The 20736-nt window shown below is 50.2% G+C and overlaps 1 protein-coding gene across 1 annotated transcript in view; it reads left to right on the forward strand.

The window, feature by feature from the left end:
- The window catches only part of SCTR (secretin receptor), a 58749-nt gene extending 38244 nt beyond the window's left edge, over positions 1-20505 (forward strand). Inside the window, exons 8-13 of the mRNA XM_060151196.1 lie at positions 7585-7645; positions 9143-9212; positions 12715-12806; positions 14566-14692; positions 19213-19254; positions 20023-20505. Of these exons, the coding sequence (XP_060007179.1) occupies positions 7585-7645; positions 9143-9212; positions 12715-12806; positions 14566-14692; positions 19213-19254; positions 20023-20169 (539 nt within the window). The 3' untranslated portion in view covers positions 20170-20505. The remainder of the gene's footprint in view (positions 1-7584; positions 7646-9142; positions 9213-12714; positions 12807-14565; positions 14693-19212; positions 19255-20022) is intronic.
- Positions 20506-20736: the final 231 nt, after the last annotated feature.

Consider the following 20736-nt stretch of genomic DNA (forward strand, 5'->3'; position numbering starts at 1 on the left):
CAGCTTCAGGTGAGGCTGAATCCAGCAGCTCAACGTTTCTTTTTGTTTTTCTGCTTTGCCTTCTGTAACATCAGTGTTATCATTAGGTGCTCCCAATGTAACTGCCAGCAGCTCTGGGCTTCTTCCTGGCTTCATTGTTACATCTGATGAAAGAGAGGGGCTGTGTCCAAGCACTCCTGGCAAATACTCTGAAATTCACTCTGATTGGACCAGCTGAAGTGTTATACACAGCCTTGAACCAATCACAGGGGCCTGAGAGAATGGAATACACTGATTGGCTTAAGCTACTCAAACCACATAGCTTCCCAAAGGAAATTCAGGATTCAGTTTCCAGGAAGGAGGGGAAATGGTAGTAAGACAGCTAACTGCAGGCCCCATTGCTTCTCTTCCCCCTTTCCTTTCTGGTCAATGAAGATGATAATAATTCTGATTTCTTGAGCACCTACCGTATGCCAGGCTTTGAGCTCAACACTTTGCATGCATTATTTAATCATCACAACAACCTCCAGAGGCCTCTTAGAGGAACCTTGGCTCAGAGACATGACATAACATGCTCAGCTCACACTGTAGACAAGGGTAGAACCAGAATTCAAACCAAGGCCTGTCTATTTGCAAAGCCCCTTAACTCTTATTCTGCCATAAACAAACATCCATCTATCCATCCTTCCGTCCATCCGTCCATCCGTCCATCCATCCATCCATCCATCCATCCATCCATCCATCCATCCTTCCATCAATCCATCCACCTATCTATCCCTCCATCCCTCCATCCATCCACCTATCCATCCATCCATCCATCCTTCTATCCCTTCCTGCCTCCCTCCCTCCCTCCATCCATCAGCTGTTCATTTGATAAACATATGTAAGTTCCCCACTGGGTTCTAGACAGTCAGGTTTCTGTGAGTGACTCACAGGCTTACAGGGGTAGTCATGTGTAGTAGCCATTAGCTTCATTTACTTTCTTCTTGGTGCCTTTAATTAAGAAGTGCCCCTGCCAGGAATGCCCCCCACTGTCTTTCCTGCTTGTCTAAACCCTTATGTGCAAGGGCTGTATCTCCTCATTAGGGAAGTTGCCTGAGCCAGCAGAGTTCACTGAGCCCTCCTGCTTCTGAACTCTGGCAGCCTGATTAGCACATGACCCTCAGTCAGCAGGAGATGCAGGGCTCTGCAGATCTGGATTTCCACATAGGCCAGTAGTTCCAGAGAGCCTGGGACAAGGGACTTGCCTTATGCTGCTAACTCTGCCCCAGATGCCCCCAGTGTCTAGCCACCTCACTGAGCCTTGACTCCCAGATCTGCCAGGATTTCCCTGTATGAACGTGGACAGTTTCATCTTCTATAATATCAGGATCATAATTTGCTGAACTTTCTTTGAGCACTTCTTTGTCCTCAGAAGGGCTTATGGAGATTACAAAAACAAAACCAAAGATGGTTCCATCGCTCCAGGGGTTTGTAGTCTAGCAAGGAGACAAAAGTGCATTGTGATAATATCTCCATCACGGGTTTTTAGGAGGTTTAAGTGAGATAATGAGAGCCTTCTTTTCTTACTCAAGTATATTTTTAAAATATTTGTTTATTTATCTGGCTGTGCTGGGTCTTAGTTGCAGCACGTGGGATCTTTAGTTGCAGCAAGTGGGATCTTTTGGTTGCAGCATGTGGGATTTAGTTCCCTGACCAGGGATGGAACCCGAGCCCCCCTGCATTGGGAGCACAGAGCCTTAGCCACTGGGCCACGAGGGCAGTCCCTCTTCCTCAAGTATTTATTGAGCATCTAGTATATGCCAGGCCGTGGGGATAGAGCAGCACATTAAACAGCAGCGGTTCCTTCTCTCTGTGCCTCTCTGCCTGCCCAACCCCCAGGGGACATGAAGGGACTCAGGAAGATCTAAAGCTGTCTGTCTCCGAGAGGCTCTTGTCTTGCAAAAGCGGCGGCCCCTGCCTCAGTTTGCATTCACCCCCCTCCCCAGAGATAGGTTGCTGAAATGAGTATGTGGCCACCATAAAACTCTGCAAAAAAAAAAAAAAAAGAAATTTTAAGTAGGAAAAAAAATTACCATAGGCCCATGGAAAATGTTGAACATTTTCTAGGGTTTCCTTCCAGACTTTTTTTATACTTCCAGTTTTTCCCACGTGGTTGCAATCATCCTGTATGTAGAATTTTGAATCTTGCGTCTTTCCATGAACACAGAAGCATGCTCTGTATTCTTTCAAATCTTCAGTAGACATTTTTAACCACTGTGTGGATGTATGCAGCCAAATACCTATTTTTTGGATGTTTAGGTTGCTTCTCATTTTTCACTGTGATAAATAACACAGCGAGGAATACTTTTTTTTTTTTTTTTTTTGGTGGTATGTGTGCCTCTCACTGCTGTGGCCTCCCCCGTTGTGGAGCACAGGCTCCGGACGCGCAGGCTCAGCGGCCATGGCTCACGGGCCCAGCCGCTCCGCGGCACGTGGGATCCTCCCGGACCGGGGCACAAACCCGTGTCCCCTGCATTGGCAGACGGACTCTCAACCACTGCGCCACCAGGGAAGCCCCGAGGAATACTTTTATGGGCAAAGCTTATTCCATGTGTAATAGAGAATCCTGGAATTGGGACCCCTGAGTCAGAAGGCACAAGCTTTTGAAGTTTTTATTACTTATCCAAAGCTTTTACTTTTTCAAGGTGGCTGGGGTGTCAGTCTGTGCCCAGGAAAGAGTGATACCTCTGGCTTTTATAGGAGCTGCGTCAAACTCCCATTCACTGAGGGAACTCAGACTGGTGGTGCTCCAGCTGGAGCTGCGTTGGAACCATGCGGAGGGCACGTCAACCTGGTTGCCTGGGCCCCGCCCCACAGTCTCAGTCCAGTGGGCCAGCGGTGGAGCCTGAGACTCTGCATTTCTAACCAGGTCCCAGGTGATGCTGATACTGTTGTTGCAGGGACCACAGTGAGAACCACGACTTCAACCATTATCCGCTTTTCAGACTTTTCCACTGACTCACTGTTAAAGATGTAAGACAAATAATCATAAACAGGTGGCCCTCAGAATCCATGTTTGCCCAAAGTACCCAAACTGAGGCAGAGAATTTTTTTTTTATCAAAGCCATACGTGTACTTGGTTTAAAGAATTAAATAGAACTACAAGTCTAAAATGAAAAAGCAAACAAAAGCAAGCAGTCTCCTGAAGAGGCTCCCACTTCTGCCACCCAGATGTAACATCCTCCAGCTCTTGAGCTGCTCCTTTTGATATCTGCTCTCATGTTTCTAAACAATATTCTACTATGTTTTGATTTGTCCATCTGAGGCATTTTTTTTTTTAACTGTCTATTCACATCCTTGGCCCACTTTTTAAAAAATATTTATTTGTTTATTTGGCTGCGTCGTGTCTTTCTTGTGGCACGCAGGATCTTCGCTGCAGCACGCGGAATCTTTTTGTTGTGGCGTGCCGGCTCTAGAGCGCACAGGCTTAGTTGGCCCTCCGCATGTGGGATCTTAGTTCCCAGACTTGGGATCCAACCCGCGTCCCCTGCATTGGAAGGTGGATTCTTAACCACTGTACCGCCAGGGAAGTCCTGAGGCATTATTTGTTGACTCCTTGTGATTAAAGGGAAGGGTATAAAATTCGTCATCTGCCACCTCTATCCTCCCCTCAGAGTCTTTCACAGTTTGGGGCTAAATCACAGTATTCAATGTATACATCATCATGTCTATGTAAATAGTGTTTACTACCGAGCCAACTGGTACACCTTGATTGTACTTCCAATATTTAAGTTTTTATGTTTTATGGAGTCATTTCTTAATTTAATTTTTATTTTATTTTGGAGTATAGTTGATCTACAATGTTATGTTAGTTTCAGGTGTACAGCAGAGTGGATCAGTTAAACATATACATATATCCACTCTTTTTCAGATTCTTTTCCCATATAGGTTATTACATAATATTGAGTAGAGTTCCCTGTGCTATACACAGTAGGTCCTTGTTGGTTATCTGTTTTATGTATAGTAGTGTGTGTGTGTTAATCCCAGACTTATGGAGTCATTTTTTATTGACTCATTTTGTGTTGCTGTCACTAATTCTCCCACATCCTCAACAGAACTGGAAAACCCTCCAGTGCTGGTTCCCCATCATCAAATGCAACAACATGAAGTCCACTAGTTCCTATCTGTCTGGTTTATTCCTGCTGTATTAATGTCCTAGGGCTGCTGTAACAAGTTACCACTTGTCTTAAAACAACAGAAATTTATTGTCTCCCAGTTCTGGAGGCCAGAAGTTCAAAGTCCGGTCTTGGCAGGGCTGCTTCCTTCTGAGGGCTCTATATGCTCTATGCCTCTCCCCTTGTTTCTGGTGGCTGCTGGCGGTCTTTGGCCTTCCTTGCCTTGTAGGAGCCTCACTCCAATCTCTCCCTCCATCTTTACATGGTCTTCTTCCCTCTATGTCTCCTCTGTGTGTGTATCTCACAGCCTTCTTAAAGTGATGCCAGTTATATTGGATTAAGGTCCTTATAAGTATGACTTCATCTTAACTAATAGCACCTGCAAAGACCCTATTTCCAGAAAAGGTCACATCCTGAGGTTCTAGGGATATGAACCTTTGGGGGGGATGTTATTTAATGTGATACACCCACCCATGTTCTTTCTAGAAGAGCCTTCTGCCCTCCTGCTCTATTTGGGCTGGTCATTCTCTAGAATTGCTCAACTCCCTTAACCTTCAGGCTGAGATTTCCTTCATTTTCCTCCACGAATTCTATTCCTTGACTTCTTGTCTGCCTCTCTTTGGGTAACTGTCAAGTCGTGTTGGAGCACATCCTCCAGTGTCTGTCTTAACAAAGAGTGCATGGAAGCTACATTTGTTTTTTTGGCTGCGTTGGGTCTTCGTTGCTGCGCGCGGGCTTTTCTCTAGTTGCGGCGAGCGGGAGCTACTCTTCATTGTGGTGCACGGGCTTCTCATTTGCAGTGGCTTCTCTTGTTGTGGAGCATGGGCTCTAGGCGTGCAGGCTTCAGTAGTTGTGGCGCATGGGCTCAGTAGTTGTGGCGCATGGGCTTAGTTGCTCCGTGGCATGTGGGATCTTCCCAGACCAGGGCTTGAACCCATGTCTCCTGCATTGGCAGGCAGATTCTCAACCACTGCACCACCAGGGAAGTCTGGAAGCTACATTTTTTTGCATTGCATATCTAAACATATCTTTGTTCAACTTTCACACCCAATTTGTAGTTTTGCTGGGCATAGAAATTAGGTTGACAGTTATTTTTCCCCAGAATTTTGAAGGCCTTCTGTTTTGGCATCTGGTGTTATGCGACATGCCATGTCATTCTGTTTCCCGAGCCTTTTTACTCACCTCTGTATAAGCTGTAGAATCTGTAGAATCTTCTCTCTGTCTCCTGTGTTTTGAAATATCATAGGGATTGCCCCCATGCAAGTCTGTTTTTATCCTTTGGCTGGTATGTGGTGGTCCTTTCATCTGGAAACTCACAGCCTTCATTTCTTGGACAATGTTCTTACACTGCCCCTTTGATCATTTCCTTCCCTCTGGTTTTTAATCCTCTCTTTCTGAAACTTTTAATCAGATGGTGCACGTCCTGGAATTGGCTTCTAATTTTCTCTTTTCTTTCCTCTTACTTTTTATTCCACACTTTGTGTTCTGCTTTCTGGGCAGTTCCTGGTCTTTATCTTCCATCCCATCTATGGAATTTTAAAAATCTTGATCATCATATATACAATTTCCAAGCCCTCTTCCTTATTCTCTGAATACTCCCTGTTTTCGGCCTCCTGTTTGTGTCTTGGAGAAGTAATCGTCCCTCTAATCTTGCTGATGATATTCCTTAGAATTGTTTTGCTCAAGTTCCTCGTACAGCCTGTATGGTCTGTTTCCTCTGAGTTCCTTTTCTCTGGTTGTTTTGGTCCTTGCCTTTTATGTAATCAGCTTTCTTCAGATGCTGGTGACCTTGACTGTTCATATTTAAGAGTGAGTCACTTTCGGTGTTGACTGAAGGCCCTCTGTGTGTGTGTGGAGGGGAGCGGGGGGACATGTCTCTCGAGGGAGACTGGGCTGGAAGTGGCCGCTGTGTGGGTGGGTCCTCAGCATCGCTACTAGAGGCCCTTTGTCTGGGGCTGTTTGGTTCCTCCAGGGAAGAATCCTGGCATCTCCTGCCTGGGGTGGGGTTTGGAGGGCTCGAGCAAGGGTGCAATCTCGGCTGTTAGAAGTCTGAGAACTGAGCAGCCTGGGGGTGGGCTTTTACCAGTCAGCGGATGACAGGCATATCCATTAAAAATAGAATCTGAGCTATATTTTATATAACTTAAAATTTTCTAGTAGCCACAGTAAGCACAGTAAAAAGAAACTAATTAGTTTCATTATTAGTAAAATTAATTTCAGTAGTATATTTTGTTTAACCCAATATAACCAAAATATTAACATTTCAATGTATAATTTAAAAGATCATTAACAGCATATTTTACGGTCTCTTACTCCTGCAAATCTTCCAAATCTGCTATCTTGCACTTTGAGCACAGCTCACCTGAGAGCAGCCACACATCAAGGGCTCAGTGGCCACACGTGGCAGCACAGGTGTAGATCCTCTCTTGGTCCCCGTGCCCAGCTGAGTACCCCTCCCACCCTCTGCTGGGCCAGAGCCCCATTCCCCTTGGCTCTGCTTCTCCAGAGAATGCCCTTCTGTCGGGGATGAACTCTTTGGCTGTAGAATGGTGGTGCTGGCCACCTGGGGTGGTTACGTGCTTCCTGTCTTCCAGCCCCACCCTCTCTCCTGCCTGCTGGCATCCCCGGTGCCCTCACCACCGGGCCTGGGCGCCTTCCCAGCAGCAGCCCCCATGCTGCGCTTGTGTTTCAGCTTTGTCTGCTCTGGGACATCGGTTACTGCTCCTCTGCCAGCTCCCAGGTTCCTAAGTGTGCTGACGTCTCTCGTGCACTGTACCCTCCTTGCCCATTCTTTGTGCTTATGAGCTTGTAGCTTTTTTATTTCTTTACTCTCATGTTGGGGGGGCTTCAGTGAGAAACGGAGATAAATGTATAAGTGCAATTTGTCATGTTCAGCCAGAAGTCAGGAAGTGTTCTTGTATTTTATGTTTAAATTTCCTGTGTACTTACAATTCTCTAGTCCAAAATGTATTTTTGTTTACATAACATTGATAGCTTACATTACCAGCCAAGCTTTTTACAAACCAATATTCAAACAAAACTAAATGTTCTCCTGTGGCCTTGTATCCCCCCCCCAAACATCCCAGTTTGAGAAAGGGGCTCCACCAGTGGCGTCCACAAGCTCCATGGGCCTGCCCAGGGGCCCTGGTCCCCTCCCTTCTCCCCCGCAGAGGTCCTCCGGAATCTGGCCCAAGCTCCCAGGAGCCCCCTGCCCCCCAGTGGCCTTCAGGACCTGTCTGATCCTGCCTCCGTTCTCAGGGATTCCTTGGCACCCTTGAAGCGCGAGGCTGCACATTTACACGGGATGGCAAGGGGGTTTCCATGGCAACCAGCCCTTGGCACCTGCTTGCTCCCTGGCCTGGAATCACTGATTGTCCTGTCTCTCATAAGGGTGCTGAAAATTGAGTCCTCTCCTTTCTGCCCCCTCCCCTTTACTTTTAACCCTCAGGTTCCCCAGCCATTTTTGTTGCTTCGTGGGCTGTCACCAGGCACTTTCTGGAAGATGTCGGGTAAGCTGGTGGACGGAGAGAGGTAACGAGGGAATATTTTATCTCGTCCAGCTCTTCCAGCAGGACGGACCCTCCTTTGGAGCTGTTACCTAGGAGAGGCCTGTGTCTCACACTTGGGGCCACAGGCGAGTTTTCTGCAGCACAGGCTGCCGAATGCCCAGCCCTCCTGGGGTGGGCCGGCCCAGCCACTCTGTGGTTGGGTCAGGTGCCCGACGAGAGCTGTGAAACACTGGCAGCTGCTCTAAGGACCAGCCCAGCTCTTCCTCTCCTGGCAGCTCCCTCCTCTGACACGGGTGTGTGAGTCCCACAGGCCCAGGAGAGCAGGAGAGCAGCCTTATAGCCCTGACGGGCACCAAGAGCTCTAGTCTCATTCTCCAAAGACTTGGGCTCAGGGACAGGGTAAGCCCGGGGGTTCCTGGGAGCAGGCTCATGGAAGGAAAGCATGGAAGAAGCCCGGGAGGAGGTGCAGCAGCCGGGCCGAGGGGGAGGGAGGCCGTGTGTCATCAGTGTAATGACACAGCCAGGCCAGAGAGTGGACGAGGGCAGACGAGGCGTGCCCGTGTCTTGCAGTCCAATTCAGTCCAAAATAATCCTTTTTTTTAAACGTTTTTTATTTCTTTAATGTTGTATCTATTTTATTTATTTATTTTTGGCTGCTTTGGGTCTTCATTGCTGCACGCGGGCTTTCTCTAGTTGCGGCGAGTGGGGGCTGCTTTTCGTTGCGGTGCGCGGGCTTCTCATTGCGGTGGCTTCTCTTGTTGCGGAGCATGGGCTCTAGGCACGCCGGCTCAGTAGTTGTGGCACACGGGCTTCAGTAGTTGTGGCTCGTGGGCTCTAGAGCGCAGGCTCAGTAGTTGTGGCACACAGGCTTCATCGCTCTGCGGCATGTGGGGTCTTCCCGGACCAGGGCTCGAACCCATGTCCCCTGCATTGGCAGGCGGATTCTTACCCATTGTGCCACCAGGGAAGCCCCCCAAACAATCCTTTTAATTGGATAAATTCCCTTTTAAAAAGTCTGGATTTTCAGCTTCTTTAGAACAAATGGAAAGTTCTATCAACATTCCTATGGGCCCTTGTGGCAAAAATGAGCCGGACGGAGTTGTGGCCTCCTTAGACCAAGCACAGGCTCTCCAGTTGCCAAGTGCCCCTGTGCCTGATGTCCCTGGGGCCGAGGTCACACGTCAGTCACCCGGACACTTCACTCCCTGAGGCCACCTGCCTGGCCACCATGCTCCCCGATGCATTTTGACAGCATGCTGGCTTTGGGGTCCAGAATCTTCCATCTCAGGTCCACACGCTTCTGCTCCCCAGATGCTCCCTTGGCCCCGGCAGTGCTCCTGGGCAGCAGAGGACAGTCATTTCTCAGGGTGCTGAGCACACAGCCTCTGGGGTCAGGACCACAGTGTGGGTCCTTCCCGCAAAGGGGACGTCAGAGAACTAGTCTCTTCTGGTCAGCCAGCTCCCCACTCCTTGTGATGCCTGGCTGTCCCTCCCTAGGTGCTGGGACATCAATGCCAACGCATCCATCTGGTGGGTCATTCGAGGGCCTGTGATCGTCTCCGTCCTGGTAAGTGGCCATCCCCCTGAGCTGGGCTCCAGTGGGAGAGACCAAAACAGGACCGGCTTGCAGGGCAGAGGGCCAGGTCAAGGCCAGCATTGCTGCCTCTGGGTGTGCGGAGGGATAAACCGGACCTTCCGGGGGCTGGGCAGTGGCAGGAGGGTCTGGAAGCTCCGCCCCCTAGAGACCAGTGGATGGGAGGGCAATGAGGCAGGCGGCAAGAGCTTGCCTTCGCCTGGTCCACGGTGGCAGTTGCAGTGTGGCGAGCAGAGCTCCTTACCCGAACTGGCTGGCTCAGGCTGGCCTGAGATTCCCCCTCCACTGGTTCAGAACATTGGTGCCTGATCATTTTTCTTGGTGTTCTCTGGTTAAAGTGGGCAGACTCACTGAGCTGGGATTACAGGAGGGGGGTTGCACCTGGGGAAAGCCGAGTGCCAAACTGGTCTTGGGCCTCTGTGGTGCTGTGACGGGGACAGGCCCGGAGGGGTGGCCCCAGAGGAGAGATTCAGGAGGGACTCGTGGACAGGGGAGCTCAGGGGTCTCGACCCTGACTGGACTCTCAACCTGGGAGCTTTCTAAAAACCGTGATAGCAGAGATGCAGGGTCTCCTTGTCTTGGGGAGGGGCCTGGGGGCTCGTCTTGGTTTTCAGTTACCAGGTGATTGTGCTCTGCAATCCAGAGGCCCTTAGCTGAGCCTGTGGGCCTGGATAAGAACAAGAAAGACACAGGGGGTGGGGGGCACACTGGGGCAGCCCCTTCCCGGAAGTAATGTGCACAGGCTCAGAGGAATGCCAAGGCTGCAGAGCCAGGTGACAGAGCATGCCCCTCCTGGGCTCACAGGAGGGCAGGACAGGGCAGCAGCCCCCTCCTCTGCTGATGGCTGACTGGCTCGCCTCCTGGGGCCATCCATGACCACCTTCTTTTTTTCCCAAAAATAATAGAATTTTATTTGATCCTACCTACCATCTCAACTTGCAATAGGAGAGCTGGAAATTGTAGAGCAATCCGAGTAGCAGCCACATTAGGCCACTGAGTAGCTCAGGAGAGTATAACGACTTCCTATTTCTGCTTTTCTTAGCAGGTGTGAGGGCCATTCATTAATCTGGAACCACTCAGGGAAGAGGGCGTCTGATATGGTAGTAATGCAGAGTGTGCTGCTAGCACAGGGAGTATCTAGTACTTTAAACAAGACTTTATGTTTGCTCCCCTAAGACATTGCTCCCCAAAGTCATTTTATGGTAACAAATAATTTGATTATCATTTTTATTTGCTAACCTTAGCATAGTGTTTTATAATCTTACTAAATTGAAGCTTAGGGGATAATGAAAGATATTAAGCTTTCATTTCCTACTATAGTCAATAGGCTGAAAACAGTATAATGAAATCTGCTATTATTTACCAAAAGTTGTTTTTTGTCAGCTTGTCACATTTAGATAATGTCAGAACCTTTTTTATTAGGTTGATAATGTGGTGGAAAAATATTGAGTCTATCACTATGTTTTAATAAGAATGTACTTGTTTTTCTGTAAAATCAAAATATATTGTCATTTCTAAAATAAAAATAATGGAATTCATGTAAAAAATTGGAAAATACGGGCTTCCCTGGTGGCGCAGTGGTTGAGAGTCCGCCTGCCGATGCAGGGGACGCGGGTTCGTGACCCACTCCGGGAAGATCCCACATGCCGCGGAGCGGCTGGGCCCGTGAGCCATGGCCGCTGAGCCCGCGCGTCCGGAGCCTGTGCTCCGCAACGGGAGAGGCCACATCAGTGAGAGGCCCGTGTACCACAAAAAAAAAAAAAAAAAAAAAAAAAATTGGAAAATACAAAATACATTTTTAAAAAGGGAATAAAATCACCCATATTTTTAGTACCTAGATGCACATTGTGATCATGTGCTTTTCCTTCCTATTTTTTTCTTTGAGCACATGTACTTTTTCAGAAATGCTCAGTGTAGTTTTGTGTCCCAGTTTGTTCTTTTCACTTAGCAATAGATGTAATCTTTCCCACGTCATTTGAAATTATTTGACCAGCTGATGTGCTGTAGCTGCATAACAGCTACAGCACAGTTTCCCTGCTGCAATTGTGGGGCTTGGACAGCCCAGCCCGCGAGAGCCCCAGGGCCCAGGCTGCTTTCACAAGACTAGTCTCTCTAGTGACTGACGGAGGTTGGGTGGGCACTCCTGATGCAAAGTTTCTCCCTGCCAGCCTGCCACGGGGCCTAGAATTCCACTATTTAAGACTCATCCTTGGGATAGTTAAGATTTTCCCTCTTGCTTTCAAGTTCTCCCTGTTAAATTAAATACAATTCAAAGGCAAAAAATGAAATAAGGTAAAAGAGCCTTTGTTAGTTTACACCACGCACGGCTTAGAGCAACATGCACCAACAGCGAGCTGAGAAGTGTCCTGAAGCAGGGGCGCTGGGCTGGGGTTCCAGACTGGCCACTAATCCAGTGTCTTCTGGCCAGCGTCCCCAGGCCCCAGGCTACTTGTCTGAACAATGAGGGGGCCCAGCCAGTCAGCTCCACTGATCCTGCTTCTGCAAAATGATTCTAGAGCTGGTGGGGGAGGGGAGGAGAGGGGCCGACGCATGGGCAACTTCATAGTGTTGCTGGCACTGGGCACTGGAGTTGGGGAAGGGGACAGCAAAAGAAATAGACTCCGTTCCTGTCCTTTAGAAAGTTAGGATTGACTTGATGATTAGTGGACACACCCAGATGCTTGCATTTGGCCCCTTTCAAGTATTCCAAGTGCTCTTACAAGTAGCATCATCCCTAACTACAGTGAATCAGGAAAAGGAGGTAATCAAGAAGGCTTCCTGGAGCTGGTGATTGACCTGCAGAGATTCTGTAAGTCTCCGAAGCAGTGGTTCTCAAAGTGTGGTCCCGAAACCAGCAGCTTCACCTGAGAGCTTGTTAAAAATGCAAATCTTGGGAATTCCCTGGCGGTCCAGTGGTTAGGACTCCGTGCTTTCACTACCGAGGGCTTGGTTGGGGAACTAAGATCCTGCAAGCCATGTGGTGTGGCCAAAAAAAAGAAAAGAAAAGCAAATCTCATTTGCATTTACTAAACCATAACCTTGGGGGTGGAGCCCAGCAATCTGCACCTTAAACTTTGAGAACCTCTGCTATAAAGCCTTTGCTACTCAAAGCGTAGTCCAAGGACCAGCTTTGGCATTCATTCCCTGGAGCTTGCTAGAGATGCAGAATCTCAGGCCTACTCCAGGTCTGCCGTTTAACAAGATTCCAACGCATTCCAAGTGTGAGTAATCCATGCTGCAACTGAGCAGACCTCAGAGCTCCGGAATCCCAGGGGCGGGGGGCGGTGCTGTGGCAGCCATCCCTGCCTAGACAGTGTGTTTCACCAGGACTGGGGGTGGCGGAGGGAGTGATGAGCTGTCCTGGTGTGGTCTGCAGTGCCTTCCCTGCCCAGGGGCCAGGGCCAGGGGTCAGGACCTGGAGAGGTGCTGGGAAAGCAAATCACCTTTAGCCCCACCTCTGCCTTGTGTTTTACAGATTAATTTCATCCTTTTTATAAACATCCTAAGGATCCTGATGAGAAAACTTAGAACTCAAGAAACAAGAGGAAGTGAAGGGAACCATTATAAGTAAGTGGAGGGCAAAGACCTAGGCACGCTCGCTCAGTCAGCAGGCATTTACCGAGCACCTACTGTTTACCCAGCTGGTGCTGGGCACTGGTGGAGGTGGAGGAAAAGGAAAAGCCGGGACCTGGAAGTTTACAGTGGACCAGGGGAAGGGAGAATGGGTCCATGTGACCCTGAGACCCGGCCCCAAGGGTGGGGAGAAAAGAAATCTAAGCAGGATCCCGGGAGGCAGAGATCTTACCCTTGGGACAAGGCTAGGGAGTCAGAGAGTGGGCTTCGGGGACCCAAATTCAAATCTTTACAGGGACAGTGGCCCTCCTTGTCTGTGGGTTTTGCATCTGAGGATTCAGCCAACCTTGGATTGCAGATCGAAAATATTTGGGAAAAAAAATTCCCAATCAAAACATTTTCATTGTAGGAGGTATTATACGTAATCTAAAGATGACTTAAATACATGGGGAAATGTGCGTAGGTTATATGCAAATACTACCCCATTTTATATAAACGACTTGAGCATCCAAGGATTTTGGTGTCTGCGGAGTGTCTGGAACCAATCCCCGTGGATGCCGAGGGTGGACTGTATTTTCCAGGTTTTCGCTAGACCGTAGCTTTCACCAGACCTTAGCTTTCAGCAGATTTTCAAGATAATGTGATCCAAAAATACTTTAAAACCTTTAAGATGTTCAAGAAAGATGTTGTGTTAGTCTGCACAGCCTGCCACAATAAGATACCACAGATTGGCTGGCTTAAATAAGAGAAGTTTATTTACTCACAGTTCTGGAGGCTGGAAGTCCAAGATCAAGGTGTTGGCAGGTTTGGTTTCTCCTGAGGTCTGTCTCCTTGGCTTGGAAACGGCCATCTCCTCGCTGGGTCCTCACGTGGCCTTTTCTCTGTGCACCTGCATCCCTGGTGTCTCTTCTTACAAGGACACCAGTTGGCTGGACTATGGTCCCACCCTGATGGTCTCATTTAAACTGGTCCCTGTCTGCAAGTACAGTCACATTCTGAGGTACTAGGGCTTAGAGCTTCAACTTAAAATTCTGGGGGAACACAGTTCAGCCCATGACAAGTGTTGAAGACAAATCAGTGTCCAACAGAGGCTTTCTCTGTCATGGTCTGAGTTTTGAGAATCTGGCAGAGGCCTGGATTACTGGATGACAGATTCCCCAGGATGTCACTAGAATAGTGGCTCCAAAGTAGGGGGCAGCTGGGGATCCAGGACAGAGTTGCCAGATAAAATACAGGATGCCCAGTTTAATTTGAATTTTGGATAAACAACAATTTTTTAGTACTTACACCAAAATAAACACTACCCATTGTTTATCTGAAATTCAAATTGAACTGTGTATCCTGTATTTTTGTTTGCTAAATTTGGCAACCCTAACCTGGGGAGAAAACAAAAGAGCTTCTCCTTACAGATATTTATTATCAAACAAATGAAAATGCTGGTTTTGCTAATAATATATTAGACACAGAGTGATAGTAAAACATGCAGATATGGTATAAATCAATAAAGTTATTCATGTGGGTATGGGTTCAAAGCGTTTTGCTGATAGGGTGCATGAACAGAAATTTGGGGACTGTCCGTGGACTGATAAGTATTGAATCCGGGTGACGGGTACGTTGGAGTTGGGACTTTCCGAAACGGAAGTGAAAACAAACAAGCAGGTGGGACGCTGCTGCAAAGCCTCCTGCGGTCAGGCGAGAAGGGAGGCCCCTGGGTGTGGAGGGGCCTGAGACTACAGCACCTCTGTGTCCTCAGGCGCCTGGCCAAGTCCACCCTCCTGCTGGTCCCCCTCTTTGGAGTCCACTACATAATCTTTGCCTTCTCCCCGGAGGATGCCATGGAGACGCAGCTGTTCTTTGAATTGGCCCTTGGCTCATTCCAGGTAAGCTCCAGACTGTGACTTTACGGTGGGAAGAGGTGTTCTCTCTCTCCTGAGAGAAAAATGGAGAGGCCGAAAGCCAGATCTTCCCAGAGGCAGAGGGATGCCTCGTTTGGCAGAGACCCAAGAGACGCAGGGGCAGGACCTCACTGTGCTGCGTGACCCTCAGTGGGACCCAAGTTCCCCACCAGTCACGTGAGGGTGGGAGATGCAAGTAAGGAGAGAGAGACTGACTCCAGGGAAGACAAAGGGAACATAAGCCAGCACACACGATCACACGAGTCTCAGTAATTAGAGTCAAAATAATGTAACCGCAGAGGGCTGGGGCTCAGCCATCAAGCAGTAGGACAGGAAGACGAGCGTAGTGGGGGCGTGGGCGGGAGGTGGAAGGCTGTCCGAAAGAATGATAGCCTCATCTCCACACTGGGAAGTCCACAGAAACCGCCCCAAGCTGAAAAATTCAGAAGTAGCAACATCAGCATATAATTGAGAATCAGTCAAGAGAGTTCCAAGTCGTTGCCTGTGAGGAACAGGAAATGGGGGCAGGGGTGTCAGGAGCTTACTGTTTTTTCTTTTCTTTTTTTTGTGACAAGAGACATTTGACTCTTTGAAACCAATTACATACCCAATTTGCTAAAAATAAAAGCCAACTTTAAAAAGAGAACAAAGGGAGGGGAGAAACCACCTACCTTCTAATTCAACAAGATGTTGTAAAGTTAAAAAATAGAGTAAACCTGTTTGGACAGAAGGGGCTTTTAACATGAATCCCAAACGTCACAGTGTTATTTGTTTATTTACTCATAACTATCTCCTTCCAAAAATAATATGATGTAGCTTTCAGGGAAAACATACAAAGGACAAAAAAATAAGTAGATTGGATCAGCGAATAAAGAAAATAAAGCCAAAACTGAGTTCATACACAGAAACAAATTTGATGAAATTTTCTGAAGGTGGCAGAGGTGTGTCATAATTTTGGTTTGGAGCTTCCCAGTAGCCAAAGCAAAGACAGAAACACACTCTGTTTCAAGATTTAGATGAAAACAGGCTAGTCCCTAGGGAGAGGCCTGAGCGAACTCTCTCCCAGTGGGTTTTCCGGAAGGAGCCAGCCTGTCCTCAACAACACTGACCATCCCACAGTCTTCCTCACCTGGGCAGGCCGCGGCCGCCCTCATTCCCGGAGTTCTGTTCAGGACGGGTGTGCCCAGGGTGGTCCTCCTGTCACGCTCCTGTTCCAGGGAGGACGTGTCACTGGGAGCACGTGTCACTGGGAGCACGTTCCTGAGTGGGGTCTGGCCCTAAGCCGTGCCTTCAGACCACCCCCCCCCCCAGGGCTGTCCCCTTCACTCCCTCAGAGCCTCTTCTCCGCCCAGAGACCCCGGCCAGTCCCCCAGACCCACAGAGCACCTAGTCTCCTGTGTAATCCGTGATCTTTTCCTCTGGGCTAGGAAGCTTCCACGTAACGTGCGGGAGGCTGGGCTCACCGTGGCCCCTTTAGCAGGTGGCGGGGTCCAGGTCCAGATGGGTGGAAGGTCATGACCCGGTCAACAGAAGTGGGTAGTGACCCCGCTGAGGACCTGGAGACCCAGGTGTCATCCTGTGTGGAAGGGGACCTTCTGTCTCTGGAGCTGGGCTTGCGGCTGGGGCTGCAGACTGCTCGTGAAGGCCGTTTGCCTCCTCTCTGGGGAAATGCTTGTTAAGAGGAAACCAAAGCGCCTTCCTAAATGTTCCCATAGAAATGTTTACAGAGAAAAAGGATCTTTAAGACTTCTTTCAAAAAAAAGAACCACTGTTCAAATACAAACAGATATCATTTTATTATATATTATACATTTATACTGTATGCATATTTTTTAAATTTTGTATTATGGAAAAAATTTTCCATAATACAAAAGTGAAGTGGACGATATAATGAACCTCCGTGTGGCCCTTACCCTTTCATGGCCTGTCCTGTTTCACCTCTACCGCCACCCACCCTCATCATTTTAAGCAACCCCAAGCCATCGTTGTATTTCAAATGTAAATATTTTAGTATGTATTTCTAAGAGACGAGAGCTTAAAGAACACACACAGAACCATAATGTCATGATCACTGTCATATATTTCTAAAAACGAAAGTTTATTAGCTCCTCCTAATTGTAGAAATACTTGCTTATTGAGGAAAATTTGGAAAATAAGGAAAAGAAAAAGGAAAAATCCATCCATAATCTCATAACCCGATATAATGACCTCTGTTAAAATGTCAGTGTGTTTACTTCTGTCTCTTTTCTATCCAAGAAGACACACACATGTACACACACAAAATTGAGATTGGGACGTGTGGTTTTATATCCTCCTTGTTCTGTTTAATTCTTTATCATTCCATCATGAACATTTCTCCAGGTCATTAAAATTCTTCAAAGACCGCATATTCTTTATTATTATTTTTTTAATTTATTTTTGGCTGCGTTGGGTCTTTGTTGCTGCTCACGGGCTTCCTCTAGTTGCGGTGAGCGGGGGCTACTCTTCGTTGCGGTGCACAGGCTTATTGCTATGGCTTCTCTTGTTGCAGAGCCAGGCAAGTCCAAGACTGCATATTCTTAATGATTGTATACAAACCGTGGAATTTCGGAAGCTTGCTGGCTGAGGCAGGCTGCCCTCTGCATACCTGGGGCACGTCTAACCAGCCCTCACCCAGGGCTGCCCCCACCTCAACAGTGAGACTGTGTCTCCGGACCTTTGAGGCTGGGGCAGCCCTGGTCCAGTGAGGTGGCAGCAGCCTGACCACCAGCTCCCGGCCTGCCGACCCGGGACTCAGTCCCTCACCTGTGAAGCAGGGGTCCTCCCCACCCACATCCTAGGGCTCTGCAAGCATTGAATGAAGCACCTGGAAACCAGAAGCCCCAAATTACACAGGCTAAGCTGCGCCCCAAACCCAGCTCTCGTTTATTTCAAAGCCCGACTTTCACACCCTCTGACAGCGGCTCCTAATCAATGGTGCCCTTCTGAACCATCTTTCAGAGCTGCTGATGGTCTCACCCCAGACATTTGGAGTTGGGGCACAGAGTGCACCCTGGGCCAGAGCTCCCAGGTGATTCTAACGTGTGGCAAAACGTGAAAACCGCTACCTTGAGTCCGTGTTCCTGCCCCACTCCCGTGGTCCCCATTCCATGTGGCATCAACCACACCTGAGACTCTTAGAGCAGATCCTTCTAGTTTGTAACTCTTGTTAAAACGCCAGGACTGGGCTTCTGTGGTGGCGCAGTGGTTAAGAATCCACCTGCCAATGTAGGAGACACGGGTATGAGCCCTGGTCCGGGAAGATCCCACATGCTGCGGAGCAACTAAGCCCGTGTGCCACAACTACTGAGCCCGAGTGCCACAACTACTGAAGCCCGTGCGCCTAGAGCCCATGCTCCGCAACAAGAGAAGCGACAGCAATGAGAAGCCCGTGCACCGCAACGAAGGTCCAATGCTGCCAAAAATTTAAAAGAACTAAATAAATTAAAAAACAAAACAAAAAACCACCAGGACTCCTGAGCAGTCGTGTGGAGGAAGCCCACCATAAACAGGCTGGTTCATCCCTCTCTGGGGTCCTGTCCATGTCCTAAGTAGCTAGGGGCAGGCCTGGCTGGCACTGGGGGGAGGGGCTGTGGCACCCAGGCCTCTGTGGGGAGCCTGAGGGCAGGGGCTTGTTAGGAAGGACAGGCTGGCCCTCGGAGGGCCCTGAGGTGAGCAGGGCATCCGGACTGCGAGACCCTGCTCATAGCTCACGGTTCCACGCAAACCTCTTCGGCTCAGATCCTGCATCTCATCCCGCAGCCCTGCCTGGCAGCCTCCACGCCAGGATTCCGGGGGTACCACTGGGAAGAGAGGAGCTCCGGATGCTAGGGAGGGAGGGTCCTGGTAGGCACAGACCCCCACCATCCCAGGGAACCTAAAGCATACGTAGCCCTGAGGCCTCTGACCTGGACATGAGGGGGGAATCATGCCCCACTGTTGTCTGGCCGGTACCTGCCTGCGACCTGCACGCCGGCTGTTCTGACCACACGGCTACACATTTGTCTTTCAACTTGATTAGCTGGCCCTGTTTAAATCTCTCCAGATTTCCAGCTGTCTTGCAGATGAGCCCACCGAGGCCCAGGGGCTCCCATGGGCTGCCCCACCCGCTGAGCTCGGGCGGATGGGCATCGCTCGGGTGCCATTGCTCCTGCCTCTCCCAGATGGCCCACCTCACCGGTGACCTGCCTGGTCCCTGTGGCCTGCACTTGATGTAACTGACACCACCCTGGTGCAGGGGCCCTCCCTGGACACGGTGGCGGTCCTTGCCCCCAAGGGTGTCAGCCTGTGGGTGATGCCAGCACAGCTAGGGGCACTGAGGGCCGGAAGAAGCAGCCTCCACTTCCCCTGGAGGGGGAGAGGCGCGGGGAGGCTCTGCAACAGCTGTGGGGAGCAGTGAGCTTGGGGCTGGTGATGAGAGGACCCCAGGCGGGTAGGAGGCTGGGTGCTGGGCCCGCACTCATCCCGTTGCCCTGCTTCTTCCGCAGGGCCTGGTGGTGGCCGTTCTCTACTGCTTCCTCAATGGGGAGGTGAGTGTCCTGGGCTGGGCTGCCCGGGTGCAGGGGAGCTCCCTCACAGCCGTACCTGGAAGGGGTGGTGGGGAGTGGGGTGTGGCGTTGGTGGGGGAGGCCGGGCCCTCCTGGCTTGGGCCTGTCTTCCGGGAGTCTGGGCTCACCTCCTGGGGGCCCCAGGATCGCCTGCAGGCCTTGTTAAAACAACTGCTGGTTCCTACCCTGTTTCTAAACCAGCAAAAATAGGTCCCGGCAGTCCGGGCTGGAGGCTGAGAACGTCTTAACTAGCACTCCAGGTGATTCTTATCCTTGGGCACGTTCAGGAAATGGGGGCAAGTGCAGGCGCCCCAGCCCTAACCGAGGCTGATGACTGTCCGCTTGCTCGATGGGTGACGCTGGTCACTGCCCTGCTCTGGGCCTCAGGCCTCTCGCCTGTAAAATGAGTGACTCAGGTGAAATGTTTGCTGCTCCGTCCTCTGAGACCTCCAAAGGGTGTGACTCCTGGCAGGGCGGGGGGCTGCGCCCTTAGCTTGAGGTCTCCGCCCTGCCCAGAGCACTGCCGGGACGTGAGGGCTCCTGGCACAGAGGCTGTGCAGTTGATGTTACTTAGATGCGGTGTTGCCCCACTTGAATGGGAGTCGAGATGGTAAATCTATGAGCGGCCTGCAGGAGGGGGAGGCGTGCCCGCTGGGCAGACGTGGCAGAGCCCGAACGAGGCCCCAGGGGAGCAGGACCCTGGGCAAGGGTCATCTTTCCCTCCGGGTGACGGCTGGTCTCTGGGGGCAGGTGCAGCTGGAGGTTCAGAAGAAGTGGCGGCAGTGGCACCTGCGTGAGCTCCCACTGCACCCGGTGGCCCTCGGCTCCTTCAGCAGCGGCACCAAGGCCAGCCCCTCGGAGCAGAGCCGGGGTACCTGCAGGACGAGTGTCATCTGAGGCTGGAGCAGGGCCACCCAGACAGGCCAAGATGGGTCCTGAGGGCCGACTGCTGCCCATCTTCCTGCCAGATGCCATGTGATCGCTCCTGCGACTCTAACACCCCTCCTCCGGGCCTGGGGCAGGAAGAGGGCCTGGGATTTGGGTCTGTTGAGTTTTCTGGGAAGACTTCAGGGGTCCCAGGAGGGGGCAGGGGAATAAACGGTAACTGGGATGAGACTTGGTATTTGTCAGCCCTGTTGCCCTTGAGCCTCAAGGTGAAGGATGCTGTCCCCCGCCACTTCCTGGAGGACGGGGCTTCCGTGATCCCCCTGCTCCAGTTTTCAGGGACAAGCTTAGCAGAAATTGAGGCCCTTGGCCCTAGGAGGACCCTCCCCACCCCTCACTGCAACTCACCCACCCAGTGGCTCTTCCCCCAGAGCCTTCTGACAACCGGGTCACAGGGAGCCCAGGAGAGCCCCAGCCCTTTCAGTCGCCCTAGCATGGGATGAGGCACCTGTTCTTCCTGCTTTCAGCTAAATTATCTGCAGTACAGCAGGAAATGGGGCAGAATCCCATTTGACAGAA

The sequence above is a fragment of the Lagenorhynchus albirostris genome, chromosome 6, assembly GCF_949774975.1.
Source record: "Lagenorhynchus albirostris chromosome 6, mLagAlb1.1, whole genome shotgun sequence".
Taxonomy (NCBI): Eukaryota; Metazoa; Chordata; class Mammalia; order Artiodactyla; family Delphinidae; genus Lagenorhynchus; species Lagenorhynchus albirostris.